The 22384-nt window shown below is 47.0% G+C and overlaps 3 protein-coding genes across 8 annotated transcripts in view; all 3 read left to right on the top strand.

Moving 5' to 3' along the window:
• Positions 1–6291, top strand: part of LOC308465401 (uncharacterized protein) — a 321144-nt gene extending 314853 nt beyond the window's left edge. For 3 of the 5 annotated variants that reach the window (XM_080985389.1, XM_080985388.1, XM_080985390.1), the window contains 2 exons: positions 3943–4047; positions 5477–6291. In XM_080985389.1, the coding sequence (XP_080841515.1) occupies positions 3943–4047; positions 5477–5568 (197 nt within the window). In that variant the 3' untranslated portion in view covers positions 5569–6291. Of the gene's footprint in view, positions 1–2598; positions 2953–3613; positions 3739–3942; positions 4048–5476 lie in introns of those variants that run through there. The other 2 variants (XR_013980399.1, XR_013980400.1) reach the window with 2 other exon arrangements.
• A 3972-nt stretch (positions 6292–10263) lies between these two features.
• Positions 10264–17535, top strand: PSMD9 (proteasome 26S subunit, non-ATPase 9). Its single transcript, XM_080985377.1, has 6 exons — positions 10264–10493; positions 11092–11194; positions 13685–13878; positions 14484–14585; positions 15778–15866; positions 17178–17535. Exons 1-6 carry the CDS (start codon positions 10371–10373, stop codon positions 17203–17205), a joined length of 639 nt encoding a protein of 212 aa, XP_080841503.1. The 5' UTR covers positions 10264–10370; the 3' UTR covers positions 17206–17535.
• Positions 17536–20794: 3259 nt separating this feature from the next.
• Positions 20795–22384, top strand: part of CFAP251 (cilia and flagella associated protein 251) — a 38067-nt gene continuing 36477 nt past the window's right edge. The window contains exons 1-2 of one of the 2 annotated variants that reach the window (XM_080985068.1): positions 20795–20945; positions 21915–22255. In XM_080985068.1, the coding sequence (XP_080841194.1) occupies positions 21971–22255 (285 nt within the window). In that variant the 5' untranslated portion in view covers positions 20795–20945; positions 21915–21970. Of the gene's footprint in view, positions 20946–21914; positions 22260–22384 lie in introns of both variants that reach the window. The other variant, XM_080985069.1, reaches the window with a different exon arrangement.

Below are 22384 nucleotides of genomic sequence, written 5' to 3'. Positions count from 1 at the left end.
AAAGATGATGCTGTTAAGGTGCTACACTCAATATGCCAGCAAGTTTGGAAAACTCAGCAGTGGCCAGAGGATTGGAGAAGATCAGTCTACATCCCAATCCCAAAAGAAGGGCAGTGCCAAAGAATGCTCCAACTACTGCACAATTGCACTCATTTCACACGCTAGCAAGGTTATGCTTAAAATTCTACAAGGAAGGCTCAAGCAGTATGTGGACCGAGAACTCCCAGAAGTGCAAGCTGGATTTAGAAGAGGCAGAGGAACCAGAGACCAAATTACAAACATGCGCTGGATTATGGAGAAAGCTAGAGAGTTCCAGAAAGACATCTACTTCTGCTTCATTGACTATGCAAAAGCCTTTGACTGTGTCGACCACAGCAAACTATGGCAAGTTCTTAAAGAAATGGGAGTGCCTGATCACCTCATCTGTCTCCTGAGAAATCTCTATGTGGGTCAAGAAGCTACAGTTAGAACTGGATATGGAACAACTGATTGGTTCAAAATTGGGAAAGGAGTACGGCAAGGCTGTATATTGTCTCCCTGCTTATTTAACTTATATGCAGAATTCATCATGCGAAAGGCTGGGCTGGATGAATCCCTAGCCGGAATTAAGATTGCCGGAAGAAATATCAACAACCTCAGATATGCAGATGACACAACCTTTTATTGAGGGTGAAAGAGGAGAGCGCAAAATATGGTCTGAAGCTCAACATCAAAAAACCGAAGATCATGGCCACTGGTCCCATCACCTCCTGGCAAACAGAAGGGGAAGAAATGGAGGCAGTGAGAGATTTTACTTTCTTGGGCTCCATGATCACTGCAGATGGTGACAGCAGTCACGAAATTAAGAGACGCCTGCTTCTTGGGAGAAAAGCAATGACAAACCTAGACAGCATCTTAAAAAGTAGAGACATCACCTTGCCAACAAAGGTCCGTATAGCAAAAGCTATGGTTTTCCCAGTAGTGATGTATGGAAGTGAAAGCTGGACCACAAAGAAGGCTGATCGCCGAAGAATTGATGCTTTTGAATTGTGGTGCTGGAGGAGACTCTTGAGAGTCCCATGGACTGCAAGAAGATCAAACCTATCCATTCTGAAGGAAATCAGCCCTGAGTGCTCACTGGAAGGACAGATCATGAAGCTGAGGCTGAATACTTTGGCCACCGCATGAGAAGAGAAGACTCCCTGAAAAATACCCTGATGTTGGGAAAGATGGAGGGCACAAGAAGAAGGGGACAACAGAGGTCGAGATGGTTGGATAGTGTCTTCGAAGCTACAAACATGAGTCTGACCAAACTGCGGGAGGCAGTGGAAGACAGGAGTGCCTGGCGTGCTCTGGTCCATGGGGTCACGAAGAGTCGGACACGACTAAACGACTAAACAACAACAACAAGAAGAAAGACCAAAGCAGGTTGCAAAGAATCTCGTTTTATTTTTTAAGTAACAGCAACACTCCTGAATCGCCCTCCCTCTCTGCAGCAGCGGGAGAGATAACCCTAACATACAATAAGTCATATAAAACTTGTCAATAAATAATAGGCACAGATAAATGAGCAAACAGGCTTTAGTCTAAGGGGTTAGGATGCAGCTTTTTTTAGGGCAATGTCCCCTCCCCTCTCCACAGGTGGTTTAGAAAAGACTGGATTCCTCTAGGTCAGAGATGGATTCTTTAGCTTTCTGGGCCTTGCAGAGCTTGGGAGCTGCTTCCCCTCCGTCTCTTGGCCTCTGCCATGTTGACTCCTTTGAGCTCTTCAAATGCCTGTGCAGACCACTTTCTCAGGCAGGTTTGTCAGCAGCGCTGTGTTATTGCCAGCACCTCCTTAATTTTGCTAGCCCCCGCTGCTAAAAGAGACCCAGCAAAGAGGCTTGTAGCAGCCATCCCCAACTTGGTGCCTTCCAGATGTTGTTGGCCCAACTCCCATCATCTCTGACCGTTGGCTATGCCGATGGGAGTTGGATTCCAACAGCATCTGCATTGCTATCCTGCGCAAAGGAAGCTGTTTGCCTGGGATTTTGGATTTGGGTGGGCAGGAAGGTGAAGGGAATTTTGAGAGTCCAGGTGGTTCATGGAGCGTGCTCTGCTTTTATCTGTTTTGTATAAGCAATGTTGGATCGGTTTTATTCTTGCGTTTTATTATAATGTAAGCTCCCCTGGAATCCTTGGAAGAAAGGCAGGTTAGAAATTCTCTCATAAATAAAAATTGCAGCGGGAGACTTAAAAAGCCTTAGTTAGCAACCTGGGAGCAGACGTTGTCTGCCCAAGGAAGTTGCTTGTTTGTATGCAGATGTCATTCGGAATATATAACAAGATGAAAGATGAAAAGATCTTTTTTAATAATTCCAGTAATTTAGCTTTAGTATGTATAATGGGACATGAATCCAATATCTCCATTCAGACCAGGTCTCTCCATAGTTTTTAGTTTGGTAATGAGTTGTAATTCAGCAACTTCTCTTTCAAGTGTATTTCTAAAATTCTTCTGCCATAAGACTGCTACTTTAAGATCTTGTATAGAATGCAATTAGAAGCTAATTTTAGTCATCTATCCCTTTAAGAATCCCTTGCCCTTCCCTGTGGAACTAACTGTCATTACAGTCCTCAACAGTTATAAGACTGAAGTATCTGACAAAGTGTGTATTACACACAAAAGCTCATACCTTGAAAACTTATATTGAGTTGATCTTTAAGGTGCCACTGGAATTATTAAAAAAGATTTTTTCATCTTGTTATTTATTATGACTATGACAGATCAACATGGCCTTCCACCTGAATCTGCTGTCATTCGTAGTTGACCTCTCCCACGCACACTGTCTTAGGCGACTTATTCCGGTTTTCAACTTCGGCTTTTGATCTCAAAACGTTCTGTTTATCACAACTGATTACTCTGTTCATCTTGATTGGAATCGGAGGGACCGGCCTGTGCACCATGCGCCTTGCTCTTCGCAACCCTGATGTCAGGTAAGTGTCACCCCTCAGGGCAGGATCAGCCCTTGGCCTCGTGCTGACAACTGCCATCCCCGCAAAACCACGTCACGTGCTCCCCGCCTCCCAGTGGCCCCTGGGTGTCCTTCACTGATGGATGCCAGGCAGCGCTTTTGAATGGGACCTCAGCTGGACTCCCATCCGTGGCAGCTGCCCACTACTTTACGCAACTCAGAATTCATCACAGGGATCCGTGGCCTGAGAGGATGGGAGTGAGCTTGGCTTCTTTTCAGAAGCGACACTGCCAATGAAGAGTGTCTGGGGACCCAGTGGCAGGGACTGGTGGCCTGGCTGGGCCAGGCTGATAAGCACCCTTCCAAACTCCTTGGGGGCAGAGCTTTTGCCACTTCTTTAAGTGTTGCATCTTAAAGCGCCACCTGAATAAAATATGACCTGCTGTGCTCCAGAGGTAGAATAATAATAATAATAATAATAATAATAATAATAATAGTTATAAAACAAATTATAAAACTACAGTAAAACATGAGCGTCAGCTTCTTAGCTTTAGAGTAAGAAAACCAACCCTTCCTCAGCCAAATTGTATCCAAGGCATTGCAATGAGCGGTACGGCATAGCTAAAAGGGTATTTGGGAATAGAGTAAAGCCAATGAACTGCCTGAGCAGAAAGCACAAAGTCTATCAGGAACCTGTCATGGAGAAAGTGTAGGATTGGGATGCCAGCAACGAGTTCTGTCCAGCACTGCCTCACCAACTTGCCGCTGTCTCTGGTGCAAGGCAGTGAGAAGCTGCCCTTGCATTTATGTAACTGTGTGTTAACTGGCTTTAAAGGGCTTTTACAAATACTTGGGGTACGGTGGCCTTTTTTTACATCCCACATTATAAAAGAAGTGTGCTCTTCTGGTGGCACTGAGGAAGCCATGATTGTTAAATTTGGTGGGAACCATGTGCCAAGAGTTGGGCAGAGCGTTACGCTTTATGCTGTATGTTTTTCTTCTTCTTCCAAAGATGTACTCCTTGCTGCCTGCCTCTTGTCACGTTTCTCTGCCTGGCTGGGACAAAAAGAGCAACCCAGAGCCTTGGAACAAGCTGTGACCCAACGACCAGTTCAAGGTATGGTAGGAAATACTTAACTAGGGTTATGATGCTGGTTATCTTATAGGCCAGGGATGGGGAGCCTGGTGTCCAGCAGAGATTGTTGGGACTCCAACTCCCATCAGCCCCATCCCTGAAATCTACGGAAGATGGGCTAATAATAATCATCATGATAATAATGGCCATTTGGTGGGAGGAATAATAAGCTTCAGCTTTGGGAGGCCTGGTGTGTGTGATCACAGCATTTGGGGTTGGACTAGATGACCCTTGGGTTCCTCTATGATTCTTCATTCTCCTCTCCAGTTCAATCTTCTAAACTCTGACTGAATAAGCAGGATAGATCCCTGAGTTTCTGCCATTGACAGAATTGCTTTTAAGCCCATTAAAGTTGAATGATTAGAGATCCTTTCCTGCCACTTCCGAGTCACCTTCAATGGTAGCCCCACGTAGAGCGCATGGTAGTAGTCCAAGCTGGAGATAACGCTTAACCGTCCTGCCCTCTTTCAGTTCTATGCGGTGAATGCAGACTATGACAAGCTGAAAAAAGGAGCGCCCAGATATCTGAAGAGCAAATGAATCTGGGAGCTATAGTTTGGGTCTTTGGGTTTGATGCTTTTGTAACTGGATCTGTAATGGCTTTTACTCAAATACAATAAATGATTGATTGATTGGTGAAAAAGTGCTTTTTTACTGAGATGCTAACTTTCTCTCTGCATGCCATTCCTTGAACGGCAAAGATAAGGCTTGCTTTCATTGCTCTGTTCATTTGTGCATTTGACTAGTGTTATGTGGAGGCAAATGCAGCCCCTGGGCTGAAAAATGTCCCCCTCCTGCCCCCTTGGGTGTTCAGTGTGGCCTTCACAGATATAGACACAAGTTGGGGGAGGGTGTTTTGGCTGCTGAGCTGCGCCCCACCCCCCCATTGTGAGGGCTGAGGGTGTGATGGTGATGCCTCCCCAGCTGCTGCCATTGTCTGTGGGTTGACTGTGATGCCACAAAAACATAAATGTGGGCCAAGGCGCAAGCCTCGGCAGTTGCCCTCCCCAGAGAGAAATGGGCAGCTCGGTGGCACTCAGCCCTGGTGGTCTCCTGCCCCGTGGCAGCAAGCTGGCAAGGAGGCAATCGGCTGGTGCTGGGATGCTGTGGAGCAAGGAGAAGGCAAGTACAAAGTTTACTTGCTGGTGAGATCGCTACCTGAAGGCGATGGATATTCAGCTCTGAAGCTGGTTGATGTCTGGCAATGGACCTGGCGAGGCTGCAGCTGGTGGGTGGTTGTTGGAAGAGTTTGCGTTCAGGCTAGTGGATGCCGTGAGGCTACGCTGGCTGAGATGGATGCAAAGTGGTTTGGAAGCCTTGTTTGTGAACAGGCAGCCAAACAGAGGAGGAGTCTGGGGGGATGCTGTTGGATGGGGGCCATCCCACTCACCTGTTTGCCTTTGCCTTACAGGGATGTCCGGAGCCAGTGAGGTTTTCCCCAAGTCCAGCCTTCAAAGTCATGAAGAGAACCGCAGGGCGTCCCTATTTACATCGGAGAAATGAATGCGAAATACTGGCAGTGAACAATGGACAAGGCTGTGGCCGTACCTGAGAGAAGGAGCTTTGAAGGAAGACTGCAGGCGGACATCTGCTGCATTGCAAGTGATGGGGCAGTGGGGAGAGAGAAGAAAATGAGGGAGGATACATTAGGGCACATTAGGCGCACCATCCATTGGAAGTGCTATGAAGACGCTTTGAACAGGAATGGCTTCCCCTCAGGGATTCTGGGAACTGTAGGTGGTTAAGGGGACAGAGAGTTGTTAGGCAGGTTAGGCTTAGGGTTAGGCTTAAGGGTAGGAGTAGGGGTAGGGGTAGGGTTGAGTTGGGGTAGTGTTAGTGTTAGGGTTAGGGTTAGGGTTCCCTTCTTGTCAGGCAACTCTGGGAATTGTAGCTCTAGTTAAGAGTTATGGGGTAGGGGTAGGGTTCCCTTCTTTTCAGGGAACTTTGGGAAATGTAGCTCTAGTTAAAGGTTAAGGGTTAGCACCAGGGAACTCTGGGAATTGTAGCTCTTGGAGGGGAACAGGGGGTCTCCTAACAACTCTCTGCACCCTTTTCAAACTATAGCTCCCAGATTCTTTGGGGGAAGAAGCCATGAATGTTTAAATCAGCTTCATAGCACATGAAATGGTGTAGATGTGGCCCTGGCCTCCCTCACCCCACTGCCCCTTACTCTTGAGGAATTGAAAAAATTTCCCCATGCAAATCTCTCGGAAACAACGTGTTTCATCTGGAAAACTATTTAATAAAGGTTACTTTTTATTAAAACCTTTGAATGTGTTTGAATTGTGTTTGAGTGCGCAGAGAATGATTTCACTTGAAAGCAATGCCCTTAGATTACAGAATCATGGAAGAGTTAGATGGGACCACGAGGGTCTTCAAGTCCAGCCCCTGCAGGAATCTGTTGCTCAACGTGGGGCTCAAAGGACGGCCCTGAGATTAAGGGTCTCGTGCTCTACTCAGTGAGCTATACGGATTGATCTAAATAGCAAACACCAATTATTTATTTTTTACAATTTACAGTGGTGTAAAATAAAGGGTGTAGGAAATGAAATGATTGTTGCCTTTTCATTGTTTAAGGATGTTTTGTTAAGACTTTTGATTCAACACACTTATTTCAATATACAGTTGTACCTTGGTTTTCAAACTTAACCCGTTCCGGAAGTCCGTTCTTAAACCAAAGCGTTCTTAAACCAAGACGTGCTTTCCCATAGCAGCAGGGGACTCAATTTACAAATGGAACACACTCAACAGGAAGCGAAACATGTTCTGCCTGCAAGGCAAAGTTCACAAACCAAAACACCTACTTCCGGGTTTGCAGCGTTCTTAATCCAAGCTGTTCATAAACAAAGCTGTTCTTAAACCAAGGTCCCAACTATATAAGCGTCAATAGACTGACCTTTTAAATAGGAACCTATTCTTTATGTTTCTGAGCAATTTTTTACCTTTCAATTAATTCACCAATTTTGTGATGGCTCTTAGTACCATTATTTACCAGCTTTGTAGTAAACAATATACAAGTGAAGACAGTGAGTATGCAAACAACTTAAAGCAGGGGTATATCTGTCCTCTATCTTGTTTATAAATACGGTAGTTGCCTTGGTGATACAGTGGTGCCTCGCAAGACGAAATTAATTCGTTCCGCAAGTCTCTTCGTCTTGCGAGTTTTTCGTCTTGCGATGCACGGTTTCCCATAGGAATGCATTGAAAATCAATCAATGCGTTCCTAGGGAAACCGCCTTCAGACCAGGTCCGGGGACAGTCTGTCCCCGGACCTCTTCTGAAGGCTGGGGGGGGGGGGGGACAAGGGCTTTTCTTCCCACCCCCAGCATTTTAAAAAACCCCAGGACAGCGGAGGACTTCTCCGCTGTCCGGGCGATCTTAAAATGCTGGCGGGCGGCATTTTAAAATCGCCCCGGACAGCGGAGGACTTCTCCGCTGTCCGGGGCGATTTAAAAGCCCCTGGGAAGGCAGGCAGGGGGGACAAAGACTTTCGCCCCCCGCCCGCCTTCAGAAGGTGTTCCGGCCCCCCGCCCCGCTTCGGAACAGCGTTCCGAAGTGGGGCGGCTGGGGCAGGTGTTCCCGGCCCCCCGCCCCGCTTCGGAACAGCGTTCCGAAGTGGGGCGGCTGGGGCAGGTGTTCCCGCCCCCCGCCCCGCTTCGAAACAGCGTTTTAAAATGCTGGGGGTCGGGAGCGAAGCGTTCGCTCCCGACCCCCAGCATTTTAAAATCTCCCCGGGACAGCAGAGACTTCTCTGCTGTCCCGGGGAGATTTTAAAATGCTGGGGGTCGGCAGCGAACGCTTCGCTCCCGACCCCCAGCATTTTAAAATCTCCCCGGGACAGGGGGAGATTTTAAAATGCTGGGGGTCGGCAGCGAACCCCCAGCATTTTAAAATCTCCCCGGGACAGCAGAGACTTCTCTGCTGTCCCGGGGAGATTTTAAAATGCTGGGGGTCGGCAGCGAACGCTTCGCTCCCGCCCGCCAGCATTTTAAGATCGCCCGGGGCAGGCGGGGGGAAGGCAGGCGGGGGGGAGCAAAGACTTTTGCCCCCCGCCGGCCTTCAGAAGAGGTCCTCTTCTGAAGGCCGGCTGTGGGCGAAAGTCTTTGCTCCCGACCGCCAGCATTTCCCTATGGGCTTTCGTCTTGCGATGCAAGCCCATAGGGAAATTCGTCTTGCGAAGCGCCTCCAAAACAGAAAACCCTTTCGTCTTGCGGGTTTTCCGTCTTGCGAGGCATTCGTCTTGCGGGGCACCACTGTATTATCTTGTGTCAATTGCAGTAGTCATTGTATCACCACCCTGTCCATTGTTTTATTGTTATAGATCAGGGGTCAGCAAACTTTTTCAGCAGGGGGCCGGTCCACTGTCCCTCAGACCTTGTGGGTGGCTGGACTATATATTGAAGGAAAAAATGAACGAATTCCTAGGCCCCACAAATAACCCAGAGATGCATTTTAAATAAAAGGACACATTCTACTCATGTAAAAACACGCCGATTTAGAAGGCAATTGGGCCAGATCCGGCCCCTGGGCCTTAGTTTGCCTACCCATGTTATAGATGGTAACCAGAGCAATGGCAGTGAGGAGAGGAGTTGGTTTATGGTGAAGCTGTGGAGTCTGCACCTCCCTTTCTTTGCTTATATTTTTGCATGATGAAGAGCTCTGGAGCACTTGAAAGCTTGCACTTTTTTTTGACATTTTGATTAGCGTAATAAATGTGTTGCAGCCCTAATGTGGATTTGGGAACTTTCCTTACTGGTCAACATGGCTAACTTCCTCTGCGCTATCTGTATAGATGAGTCACACAACCACCCCTTTTTTCATATTTGTATTTGTACCTTGGAAATCAGTAAAAATATATTAAAATTAAAAAATATGAATTCCTGGAGCAAAAGGCTGTCAATGGCTACCAGTCCCAATGGCTATGTTACCTTGCTGAAGGCAGCAGGTGCCTGTGAATGGCACCTGCTGGGGCTGACAAGAGGGACAAGGGCTCTTGCGCTCAGCTCTTCCTTTTGGGCTTCCCGTTAGAGCAGCGTTGGGAGCTCCGTTGGGAGCGTAGATCTTAATTCGTTCTGGAGGTCTGTTCTTAACCTGAAACTGTTGTTAACCTGAAGCACTACTTTAGCTAATGGGGCCTCCCGCTGCCGCCACGCTGCTGGAGCACGATTTCTGTTCTCATCCTGATGCAAAGTTCTTAACCTGATGTACTATTTCTGGGTTAGTGGAGTCTGTAACCTGAAGCGAATGTAACCTGAGGTACAACTGTACCTGGCAAAAGCAACCTCACACCTCTCTTTGAATCTGTATACATAGTTAAGTAAGAGGCTCGTTTATAATTATATTTTGGAGATGATTCATGTACTTATGTAACTGTATTGTTTTATACTTTCTGAATGTCTATGGGTGTAGCCAAAGAGGGGCAGGGAGGCAGCTGCCTCCCATTAAATCAAGTAAATACAGTGGTACCTCGGGTTAAGTACTTAATTCATTCTGGAGGTCTGTTCTTAACCTGAAACTGTTCTTAACCTGAAGCACCACTTTAGCTAATGGGGCCTCCTGCTGCTGCTGCGCCACCGGAGCACAATTTCTGTTCTCATCCTGAAGCAAAGTTCTTAACCCGAGGTACTATTTCTGGGTTAGCGGAGTCTGTAACTTGAAGTGTATGTAACCTGAAGTGTATGTAACCCGAGGTACCACTGTAAATAGAAAAACTTAACTGAGGTTCTGCCCCCCCCAAACCCCATAAATCCTGGCTACACTCATGTGAATGTCCCATGATCATATTATAAAGTAGTTGTGTTCCATATTATATAGATCAATCAACAGTCTTTTGTTTCTCAATGTATTATCAATAAAGATTTTGGTGTGGCGGGAGCAAATTTTTATTTTGAAAGTGTGCTCCAGAGAGAACCCCTTGATGACGGGCAGAGGATACCCACCCAGGCCCGGGATCTCCTGGTTCGCCGGCGCATGACACGTGTCTATATAGAGCAACCTCACTTCCGCATATGGGGGGGTGCAGGAGGCGGGGAAGCCCTTGCGCAGGACGCACCCACCTTCCCGGGCCCTCTTCACACGTGCACAGAGCCCTCTCCGCCCGGACGCTGCGGTCGTCACGTGTGAACCGGTCCCCGCCCCTCACCGTCACGCGCAAACCCCGCCTCTTCCTGCAGAGGCCCCGCCCCCCGCCCCGGCCGTGACGAGGCTGTTTCGGCTCCCCCGTCGCCCCGTGGCTGCCGCGTCTGGAGAGGAGGCGCCCCTCGCCGGGCCTGGTTGGCGGAGCCGCGCTTCTCCCTCCTCCCGCCATGTCGGCGCCGGACGAGGCTCCGGGGCCCAAGGGCATCTCCGTCAGCGACGTGCAGCTGCTGCTGCGGAAGAAAGACGAGCTGGAGGCCCAGATCCGAGCCTATTACGGGGTCCTGGAGGACGTGAGTAGCAACTCCCGGGCCGGGCGGGTTGGGGCCTCGCTCGATTCCCTGCTCCGCCCCGGGGTCTCGGGGATCCTAGGGCGACCCGGTGAGCTGCTGCGACGTCGTGGACTCGCCCTCATTGCCCTGGTGAATTTGCCGCCCTGCCCTCTGCACGCCGTTGTGTTTCCCTCCTGCATTGCCGGGGGTTGGGATGGATGACCCTCGAGGTCCCTTCCAACCCGATGGTTCCATTAGGGTACCTGTAACATTGCAGCGCTTGCAGCGCTTGGTGTCTCTTAATGCTACCGTGGTCACCTCTTGTTTTTATTATGTGTTTTGATCTTGTATTTTAATCTTGTGTACTACCCTGAGGCCTACGGATAAAAGGCAGTATGAATATTATTATTAATAATAATAAACTTGCAAACTAAGATCTCTGTTAATAGCAATGCTATACCTATCTGGAAGTCTCATTGAACTCAATAGAACTTACTTCTGAGTAGACACGTGTAGGATTGTACTGTAAAGGAAAGAGGATTTTAAGCTAATACATTATCTGCCCTATTCAGGAAAAGGTCTCAAAGGGGTAATTGTGTTTTTTCTTTTTATGCTGCAGCAAAAAGGTGTCGGGATGAACGAACCACTTGTGGATGTTGAAGGCTATCCACGTGCTGATGTGGATGTCTATCAAGTCCGGACGGCAAGGCACAACATCATCTGTAAGCAACAGTCCACAATTTAATTGATTTGCAGCCCGGGTACGTTTACTTGGGTATGTTTACTTGGTAGTCAGCTGCACTGTTTTCAGTGCAGCTTACTCTCAGGTAGCATTCAGTGCTTGGGATTGCAGCCACAACACATGAGTTCAGAGGGGCTTAGATTGGCTTGCCCACCAACCTGAAAGGAAGATATTACTTTAATGGGGTGGGATGTTCTATATGGCTGGACAATATCTGGTTTTCAGCATTGTGCTATACCCCCAGTTAATATACCGATATATCACAGTGTCTGAAATAAGGATGGAGCTATGCAGAGGCCTCAGTTGGTTCATGTTTTTCCCTGTATCATGATTTTTGCTGGCACCTGCTCTTCTGTTTTGCTGCCCCCTGCATGAGGCAGGGAAGAGCTGAGCTGGCAAGAGTTAACAGGGGCTACAGAAACGAGAGGAGCATTGGCTGGCTTCACAGTTTCCCCCACATTGTGATTTTTGCATAGCACATACACACAGAGAGAATGATTCATGATATATTGCCAGGTCAAAAATTACGAAACCGATATCATGGTATGGACTTCAAACTGGTTTTGGACGATATGTCTCCCAGCCCTGGGGTTCTATAATAAGAAGCCTATGATCAGCAACCTGTGGATAATGCGGTAATTCTGGTACAAGTGCAGATAAGGTCTAATGTGTAGAGCATCTAATGTGTAAAGGTTTTTTTTTTACAGTCAAGTGATATATAAGTTTTATGAAATAAATAAATAAATCCACTTTTCATTGCTTGAAATAAGAAGAAATAACCTAGTCCCAGTCACTATGAAGCCGTGTTAGAGACTCAGATATATAAGCTAATTGCCAAACGGCACCTGGGTTACGGTTACCATAACTAATTGTCTAGGCGCCTCTTTTAATGATGCCATTTATTGCTATTGTTGTTAATTTAATTTCTATACTGCTTGATATTTTAAAGGGGGGGAAAATCACAGCAGTTTACAACACATTAAAACATCAAATAATCCAGAATAAAACAAAATCAAGTTTCAAGGAAAATATTTCATATCCTTCTCTAGGTGAGATTTTGCTCTCCCCATGTTTATTTACCTGCTTAATAGGGGGTGAACCATGTACTCCTTGGAAAAAAAGGTGAGATATAAATGCAATAAATCAGCTGTTCTGCTTAAGAAAGCTGGAGGGGCCAGCCCGTTGGAAATGTCAGTTGCCAACCTGGCATCCAGAGATCTCCACAGGGTCACTATTGGAGCCCCAGCAGTAGCAAAACGCGCCTGGCACCTGGCTAATTTCTAACGCTGCTGTGAAGATAGGATTCAAAGCGGGCAATATCCTCAAAGCCACAGGGAAAGGGGTTTTGTAGGCTTGGCAATGGGAGGCTGGGGCATCCGCATGTGGCCCAGGTCTTTGTCCTTCCACATGATTAATGCAATAAAATAAATCACATGAATTTGGGAAGCATGTGAACATTTGCATAACCTTGAAGGAAAGACCATGTGTCCATGGGAGAGTATCTGCTCTGCATGCTGAAGATCCCAGCTTCCCATTGTGGCAGCATTTACAGGTGGACCTGTGACCAGGAAATATTCTCTGGAGCGCTGCTGCCAGTCGGTGTAGGCAGTACTGAGCCAGATGGACCCAGATCAAATTTGGTACAAGCCAGCTTCCTATCTTAGGAGAATCCAGCTGTTCTCTGATCAGATGTATAGTTCAAGTAATTTTGTTCCCATTTTTTGAGTTAAATATTATTTTGTTATCATATATAACAAATGATTAATATTTTATCAGGTTTATTCATCACTGTGTACCAAAAAAAATCTCTAAGCAGCAGGGTTTTATAGGTTTATTGGTGGCTTAGAGACATCACTATTATTATTATTATTATTATCATCATCATCATCATCATCATCATTTATATGGAGTGTGCAAGCTTGTTTTCTGCTGCTGCAGAGGGCAGGACCAAACCAATGGATTCAAATTACAAGAAATGAAATTCTAAGTAATCATTAGGAATAACTTTCTTGGTGGTGAAAGCTGTTCAGCAGTGGAAAGGGGTTGGCCAGCCATCAGTGGTGGTTTTGAAGCAAAAGTTGGTGGCTTTCTGCCAGAGGGTCTTTAGCTGTGATTCCTGCATTTCAGGATGCTGGACCTTTGAGTCCCTTAAAGCTCAACAATTCTGTGATTATTGTTGTTTGTAGACCATTTCCTGAGATCGCTCTGCCATTTCTCCTTTCATCCTTTTCATTCCTATACTGTACATTATTGTACCGAAGCCTCAGTACAGATTTCAAGCCAACTTGAAATTGTTGCCTATTCTTCCATTTCCTCCCCTCCCCTCCGTTTCCTGCCAGGGACCCCTCATGCCTGTTCATCCCCAAGCGCATGTGTGTTGATGGCATTGCTTAAAGAACCATAATAACTCGGAGAACAGCTTTCTGTGCAAATACATCTTGGGCTTACAGGAGCTTCCCTCTGCTTTCAGGTTTGCAGAATGATCACAAAGCCTTGATGCACCAGGTGGAACAGGCTCTGCACCAGCTCCACGCCCGGGAGAAGGAGAAGCGCGAAAAGGACGAGGCGGAAGCGCGAGCCGAAGCCAGGAGCCAGAGTCAGGTGTTGCCCCAGCCTTTTGCCAGGGTGAATGCCGTCACGCAGGGGTCTCCAGCGAGCTTCTCGGCAAGTATTGCATCTCTCTCACCCGTCCAGACCTCTGTGGGTTTGTTATTTGGCGAAGTAGAACCCTGCTGCTTTGGGCCAGTAGCCATTGATAGCCTTACCCTCCTCGGTGAATTTGTCTAATCTGCTTTGGAAACTATCCAAGCTGGTGGACTTTATCACATCTTATTTGTAATTTAGCTCTTCACTGCTGTGTGAAGAATTCCTTCCTCTTGTCTGCCATGAATCTTTCATTCCCAACTTCATTGGATGACCCCACTGGGTCCTGGCATGATGAGAAAGGAGAAAAAGTGTCCACACCATGTATAATTTTATTTACACCTGTCACGTTGCCCCCCTCCACCTGTTACTCAGCCATTTTCATTTGGGATACAATACTGCTACCAGCTCCCCCCCCCCCCGCCTGCCATAATCCTTGCTGAGTCGTGCACAGGATTTCTCCTTTTGTATCCCAAACAATCATAATCTTGCTGTTTTGAAAATTTCTAAGGTTTGTGCGGTCCCCTGCTATACTTAGAACAATTCTAAAGTACCGGGTACTGAGTTTGGCTTCCTTCCCAAGGGGAAACCAGGGTGTATAATGTGTTCTTTGGTTCTCTCTGAAGGGGTTGCAAGTTGACGACGAGATCGTCGAGTTTGGCTCCGTCAACACTCACAACTTCCAGTCGCTGCAGAATATTGCCACTGTGGTCCAGCACAGTGAAGGGGTAAGCAGCTTTCCCCCCTCCCTCCGTGTCTGAAATGGGGTCTCTCCTTCATCCCCACAAATGCCCACAGAGCCTGCCAGTATCAGTGACCAGGCAGAAGGCAAACCAAGCCACAGTATGGAGCATGAGCAGAGCGACACTTGCCTGAAGTCACCCGCTGATGCTGCATCAGGGCAGGAGACTGATAGCTGCCGTCCTCCTTAAAGCACTTGTGTCACACCTACTTTCTGGTGCCAAAAGGGGCTTCCATGCGGCTGCTCCTTTGAACACTGAATCAAGGGGGTTATTCCCTTTGGAGTCGACCCTTCAGTGATGACCTGCTGGTGGAAAACAGCTCCAGCACTTGCTGTGAATCTGTAGCCCAGCCTGGAGGCACCAGTGACACAGTTCCCACCTGGGAAGGCACCACAGTCTGACTAATCATAGACATTGGTGTCCCAAGCAGGTCTACCAGGATGCATGGGGAATGGTGTCCATTGCCCTTTACTTCTGTGGCTGGTTAATTTGTGTGTGTGTGTCTGTGTGTTTTTATGTTTTTTTCTTCTTTTTTCTTCTTTTTTAATTTTAAAACAAAGGTCTATAATTCTAACCCCACCTGAACACGTTATTAAAAGCCTTTTAAAACTTAAATGCCATTTAGGCTGACAAAGCAGTGGTTTATTTAGAAGCCTTTGAGTAAAGGTTCTGTGATCAGTCAGTAACGTGAAATGTAACACCAAGTGACTCAGAACTTTAAATCCTATAAAGTCCCTTGCCCTTTACTTCTGTGGCTGTATGATTTGTGTGTGTGTTTGTATGACATAGAGTCATTTGATGTTTTTATCTAATCAAGTTTATTTGCTGCTTAATCAGAAGAGACAAAGTAGAGCTAAATATTTATTAAAAATACCATTAAAAGGAGAGAAAGAAACTTAAAAACAAGTACTGTAATAAAATGACATATCTAGGTAGGCTTCCCTAATCAAGGTCTTTTATCATTTAAAATGATATGGCTAGGGCCCCTACCTGATGTTAATAAGTCCCCACTTTTGGCTATGCCATAAGCCCAGCAATGAGGCACAGAGGACATGGGGGTCTCCCCTCCCTCCCTGCACCTACAGCTCCCTTGGGCATTCCACAAGATATTCAGCCAGTTACAAAAACTGTCTTGGGTGCAGTGAGGACTCTTTTGTTTATTTTCTGCCCCCTGCAGCAACCGCTAAGTGTGACCGTGATCCGCAATGGTCAGAAGCTTCATTTGGGGCTCACCCCGAAACGCTGGAGTGGAAAAGGGCTTCTGGGGTAAGTAATCCAAAAATCAAAGCCAGAACAGACATCAACACCTTTGTAGCCGGTCCTGCATCACTCTCGTAACCTCAGTTCTGAACTCAGTGGCCAGCAATGATTGGAATCTCTGCCTCTCCCTTCCATGCGCATTGATGTTTGGCCGCAGTAAGGGGAACATGTTGGGAGAGGCCCCCCCCCTCCTCCCCTGTGACTCATGTGCCTACCTGTACAATCCTGCCCAGGTGCCAAGAGCCTTCACATGTTGCTGGTGAATGAGAGAGGGCTGTCCCTCCTCAGAGAGGCTAACCTGGCTCCTGCTTGGTTAGGCTTAGACTTCCTGTTCAGACGGGCCTTTGGCAGCTAAGGGGCGGATAAATACTGTGCATTTCATAATGCTGTTTTTCAATGTCTGAAGCTGCCTTGATGAATCGAAGCTTGAGATAATGGCGGGATGTAAATAACTGAGTGAGGGAGAATATTCCTGCCTTCCAGAAGGGCTGTTGGGCTCCCAGTTGCCATCACCCCCGCCAACATGGCTGATTTGGGGTGGGTGGGAACTAGAGTCCAGCAGCGTCCTGAGGGCTACAGCTTCCCCTCCCCACCTGCTCTAGAGGTCCATACCCAGGGAGACTTTCCCTGCCCCCCCAATGAAGCAGCTGTTTGTGTCTGTGTCTCCTCCAGGTAAGCTAAAATTGCATCCTGCAAGCACAAGGAGCTTCTGACCAATCTTGGCCATTGTGTGCAGAAAGCTGGGTTCTGCATGTAGCAGGATGGTAGCCCTGGTCAACCTGATGCCCTCCAGGTGTTTGGGACTAAAACTCCCAACTGTGTGGGCAGGGGTTGATGGGAGTTGTAGTCCAAAAGGTCTGGAGAGCATCAGGTTGGTCCAGGGTGTAGGAGTTTGTGCGCAGCCTGTTTCTGGACAATCTGGTGGCTGCCTCTTGCATGAATTTCCCAGGGATTTTGTCCCATTGCTGGCAGCCCCCTTCTCAGGGAGAGTCCTGAGGGGTCTGGTGTCCTGGCCAGTCCAGGGTCTAGAATGCGTGTTGCACTTCTTTCCTTCCCTGCCCTTGTTTTGAGGAAATAACCCCTCCCCCCGCTTTTTAACAAGGATCTGCAGTTCTTGACTAGCCTTGCCAACCATTTTACTTGTCCAGCTTGCTCCTTTTACTTGTCCAACTGTCAAGCAGATGCTCTTCTGGTGAGTTACAACCCTTCCTCAAATAAAAAGTGCATGTCTGAGAAGTATGATCCTCTGATATTTCTTATAATCACAATATTAGAATTGCAGAAGGTCTCATATCTTTCTCTTTTCTTTCCCCCAAGTTGCAACATAGTCCCTCTGCAAAGATGAGGTTTTTCAGTGAAAAAGCTCCAAAGTACTTGATGGCATCTCAATCTGGGTTTGAACCTCTTAACATCTACCCGAAGAAGCCAGGATGTGGAAAGACAAATGCTGAGGTTTTGGTGTTGGCTGTCAAAAGGGTTTTGAATCTGACACACAGGTGCCGTTTTGAAAGAGTACGGATTTAAAGGATTGGTTAGTCCTCCTCTTATGGTGTTTGCCCCTGTTGTAAATAAAAGTTGGAAAGGGGAGCTTGTGGCTTTCTTACAGAATTGGATGACTTATTCTGTAACGTTTTGGTTTGCTTGGGAATTTGCCAATAAAAGTTTTACACCAGTACTCCTGGTGTCTTTCCATTTTCTTTTTTGTTTACTGTCGCATATCTGTTGTCAGACCTGGAATGTTAATTCATGTTGTGCTTTGTATTATCAGGTCATTTTGAATAAAGTTTTAAAAATAGGCTGCATGTTCCAGCTTAGATGGGGAAGGGACACAAGCTCAGTGGCAGAGCACCTGCCTTGCATGTGGAAAGTCCCAAGTGCACTTCCTGGCATCTCCAGGTAGGGCTGGGAGAGCCCCCTGCCTGAAACCCCCAAGAGCTGCTGTAGCCAGTACTGAGCTAGATAGACCAAAGGCCTCCCTTGGTATAAAGCAGCTTTCTTTGCTCCTAGAGTAACTAGCAGTATAGCCCTGTGTACAAAGGCATACTTGGGAAAATCTCTGCAGAGGCGATACGCTCTAACTAGCAGTGGACACAACCCAACTGTTCTAATTTATATAGACAAATACAAACCATCTCTGTGAGAAAGTACGTGGCCTGATAGCCTGTGTGCCTGTTCAGTCTGCGTTCCAGGAGCTCACTGCTGAAGGAAGGGCAGCTTCAAGGTCCTGCCTGCTCTCTTTCTTGGGCTTTTATTTTTATTTTTTAACCAGACTGGGACCAAGCTGTTCTGCATCTAGAGGGTGCCTTTTAATGACTGTTCTGCATTGTTTTTAAAGGTTTCTTAAATGCTGCATACTGCCATTTTGGGGGTGTGTGTGTGTGTGTGTGAGAGAGAGAGAGAGAGAGAGAGAGAATGACTGACTGACTTCCCTCAGTACAGCCCTTCAGACATTATTTTGTAAAATAAAAATAAAAATGGCCACCTTATCTGTTGGAGGACAAAGACGTAAATGTCACATGGACTGCCCTGGGCTGCCTCAGGTGCAGAGGGCACTATCTTGTCACCAGAGCTGAAGAAAGAATTAACTGCTAGTCCAGTCAGGTTTCTGAGGGAAGAACCATTATGTCCTCTAAATGATGGCTGAAATTAGGTCAAGGAGCTCGGGTCTGCAGTAGAAGGATAATTAATTAATTAATTAATTACCTGCTTTCAGAAGATCCAACAGCAGGGCAGAACAATAGGAAATACAACTTTTAAAACCATTTAAAATTAACTTAAAATGACTGCTAAAGTGGGACATTATATAATCTCAAGTACCCACGTAGTGATCAGATGGGATTACAGTGAGGAATTATAAAATATACATCAAGCCATTGTGTCCACAATGAATGCATTGTGTTGACTGGGTTTAACGTATTGACAATAATTTCTGATTAAATCCCATAAGCTTCTACATTTATGCCATTTTTCCTCTACAGTCCATTTCTCTTGCTTGACAAGTCCCGTACACAGCCCAGCTGCTAGCTGCTTCACCAGGCATGCATCCTGGGCTGTGAAAGATAGTGGGAAAGTTTCTTTGATGTAGCTTTTCTGATATGTTAATCTTAGGATGTTAATCTTAGGGCCAGGAAACAGATCTCACCTGAAGGTGATAATGATCCTGTCTTCCTGGCCATCCTTCTTATGTATATTGCTTGTTTATCACCTCCCGGTTGCCAGACGCACTCCTTTGTAGTTCTGTTTTGTTTACCCCAGAAATATGTGTGCTTAATTAGTTTTGCTAGTTTAACTTTGTCCCCACGTGGGGTTTGTTGAAATGCTCAGAAGAAATCTGATTGGTTCTTACGAACACTCTGTAAAAAGTTCTTTGTGAATAAAACAACCTGGGCTGAGGGGTAGAGGGACACAGATTATTATACGCACCCTTCCCAGAGTCTTGCTGGTTCAAGCCTCTGTGTGTATTCTTATTAATCAGAGTTCATTCCTTCCTTTACTTTGAGAACGCATCAACCCAAGACCAGGGTAAAGTAGAGTGTCTTTTGTCATGCAGTATATAAATATTGTGAAGTGTAATCAAGAAAAAATATGGTGTGATGAAATAAACTATTCAAAACGAAAATTATGGGTGAGAATAAAGACACATGAAAGGAGAAAAGCCTTGAGCTTCTCTTCAAGATGCTAGGCTAGTTCAAAGCAGAGTGACATGCCAACGGTTAGAAAATAACAGGTAAAATTATTGAAGAAAATGAAACTTGTCACGCAGACAATAAAATTAGATAACCATATAGAACTTTTGTATCATGGGCTGAGGGAGCTGCGTATAGGCAGAAAGCAGACGTATTTCAAAAAAGCGGGAAAATGGCAAAAGTGGAGAAGATGCCCTCTGTGATTGTGGATGTGTATATGCTAATAAACAGCAGAACAGGGAAGAATTCTCAAGGAAATCAGGCTCGTCACAGAAAAGAAGGTAATAAAAAACAACCTTCAACGGATGCATGTTTGTGAGCTAAAGGTAAGAAACAAGCAGCATAGCATAGTAAGGGGCTCAAGCTGGAGGCGTCCTGTCCAGCTGCGCCCACATCTGGAATAGCAACGCCCTTCGAAGCCTTGAAAAGCAGGAAAGATAAACTAACTAGTTAAACTAACAGGAAGGATTCGAAACTGGCGAGACCAGAAATTCATGGAAGACTGGAGTAAATTTATGGACTATTTGAAAAGTAATTGTGAAGAACAGACAATGTTTGTAGGGTTGCAAGAAGTTTTGTGAGGAGTATTATTAGAAGTATTGTAAAAATGGATAAGGGGGAGGATGATTTGTTAAGAGATGTAAAGGCAATATAAAGTTAAGAAATGCATAAGAAGTGGTTAAAACGGTGGATCATCAGAGGTGCTGATGGAAGTCCAAAAGATTGTATAAGTGATAAGTTCTGTGGTACATTTTATAATTTATATGTTAAAATGAATGAAAATATTATTAAAAAAAAAAAAGGAAAAGCAGGAAAGTGGAGGAGGTGTTGCGAGAAGTCTGGCCCCATAGGATCCAACTCCCAGGGCCCGAGGGGTCTTCGCCCCCCGAAAGTGGATGGGCATTGCCACTAGATTATGTCAGCCGGGCTCACCTGGGGCTCCCCCCAAGTATTTTATTCAAGTTGCCCCCCCTGCAGAAAAGAGAGCGGACTTTCAGCCCTCGCACAAAGCGGAGCAGCGACCACGACCTTCCTCCTCAGTTACCCAGGTCCCCTTTCCCGACGCCTTCCAGGTGCGAACGAACACCTGCGCGCACCTGCCAGCCGCGAGCCGCGCTTCCCCCGCTCCGCAAAGCGCACCTGGCTCGCGCAGCCTCTGAAAGGAGAAACGTTAAGCTCCGCCCTCCTCCTCTTCTCGGGCCGCCATTGGTCTTTAATTTGCATAGCCCCGCCCGTCAACCATCGCGCGCCGGCGAAAGGAAGGGGCCCAGGCTGCCGCCGGTCGCTATGGCAACAAGGGGAGGAAGCCAAACAGCTGCCGGCGCCGCTGGAGAAGCTACGCGGCGGCTGACGAGGCCCGGGGCTCCTGGGGGTCTGTTGCAAAGGGGCAGCGGAGGAGGTAGGTCGCTCTGCTGCCTCTACTGCGTTGCATATTCGTGCCCCTCCCTTTTCTCCCCAAGAAGCTCAAGGGGATCCCCTGCACGGCGTGGTTCTCCCCCCCATCTCCAATCCCACACCACAACAACCCTGCGAGGTAGGGTAGGCTGAGAGGCAAGGGCTGGCCCGAGGCCCTCACTCTGTGGGCAAAGTGCTGCCCAAGTGGGGGATTTGAACCCTGGTGGGTGGTGCTGTGGTCTAAACCACAGAGCCTCTTGGGCTTGCCGGTCAGAAGGTCGGTGGTTCGAATCCCCGCGCCAGGGTGAGCTCCCGTTGTTCGGTTCCTGCTCCTGCCAACCTAACAGTTCGAAAGCACACCAGTGCAAGTAGATAAATAGGTACCACTCCGGTGGGAAGGTAAATGGCGTTTCCGTGCGCTGCTCTGCTTCGCCAGAAGCGGCTTAGTCATGCTGGCCACATGACCCAGAAGCTGTACGCCGGCTCCCTCGGCCAGTAAAGCGAGATGAGCACCGCAACCCGAGTCATTCGCGACTGGACTTAACTGTCAGGGGTCCTTTACCTTTACTTTTACCTTTACCCTCCGGGGTTCTAGTCTGGCGCTCTTCGCCACTGTGCCTCACTGGCTCTCTCCGCACTCTGCTCTTCTTTATAAGTGAGGTTAAGATTGTTGCCTAGAATATGAAAGATGTAAGAGCAGCCTGGAGTATGTTTTTCCTCATTAGTGGGCAATCTCAGGTGCTTGCTTCATAATTATATATACTATATATACTGTATATATTACAAAGTCGTTTTTCTGTTCTCTGTCCCTATGGACACCTCTTAAAGAGATGATGGCCAAACTTTGCATGGAGGTTTGTGACACCAAGGAACAAGTTGTTGTTTGTGTTTGATACAAATGGGCACCACTGAGAACCAATATGGTAGATTGTGCTTTTCAAAACTGCACTGATTTATTTATTTGTTTCTTAAGAGTTCCTGAGTTGCACTGGGCACAAGACTGCTTGTTTCCAGTAAAGTTCCTTGGAGATGGAGGAGGACACCAATGAAACGGAACCCCCTTCTCAGGGGACAAAAGGATCGGAGGAAGCGACTGAGGCACCAAGAGAAGAGATGGAGGTTGTGGGTGCTGCTATGGACTCGGAGCCAAGCCTTCAGAGCCAGCCCAGTCCGCAGCCCCAATTTTCAGCAGAACCCATGGAAGTCACTTTTGACAGGGAGACACCAGTGCAAGGTGTTCTCCCAGCAGAAACCAGCAGCTCTCCGAACCTACTGGAAACTTCCAACAACACTGCTGCCACCAGTTTACCTGGTGTAAGTATTCACACAAAGCATTTGTCATGGTGAGTCCCATAAATCAGCAGAGGTGCCCCAGTGGACCAAAGACACGGGGCTTTTTGTTCTGCAGTTGGGCACACAGCATGCAGCGTCCTAGGAAGCTCA

Source organism: Podarcis pityusensis (assembly GCF_964106645.2).
Source record: "Podarcis pityusensis genome assembly, chromosome: 16".
Taxonomy (NCBI): Eukaryota; Metazoa; Chordata; class Lepidosauria; order Squamata; family Lacertidae; genus Podarcis; species Podarcis pityusensis.
The sequence above is the reverse complement of the archived record's forward strand: the minus strand, read 5'-3'. Positions and strand labels throughout refer to the sequence as shown.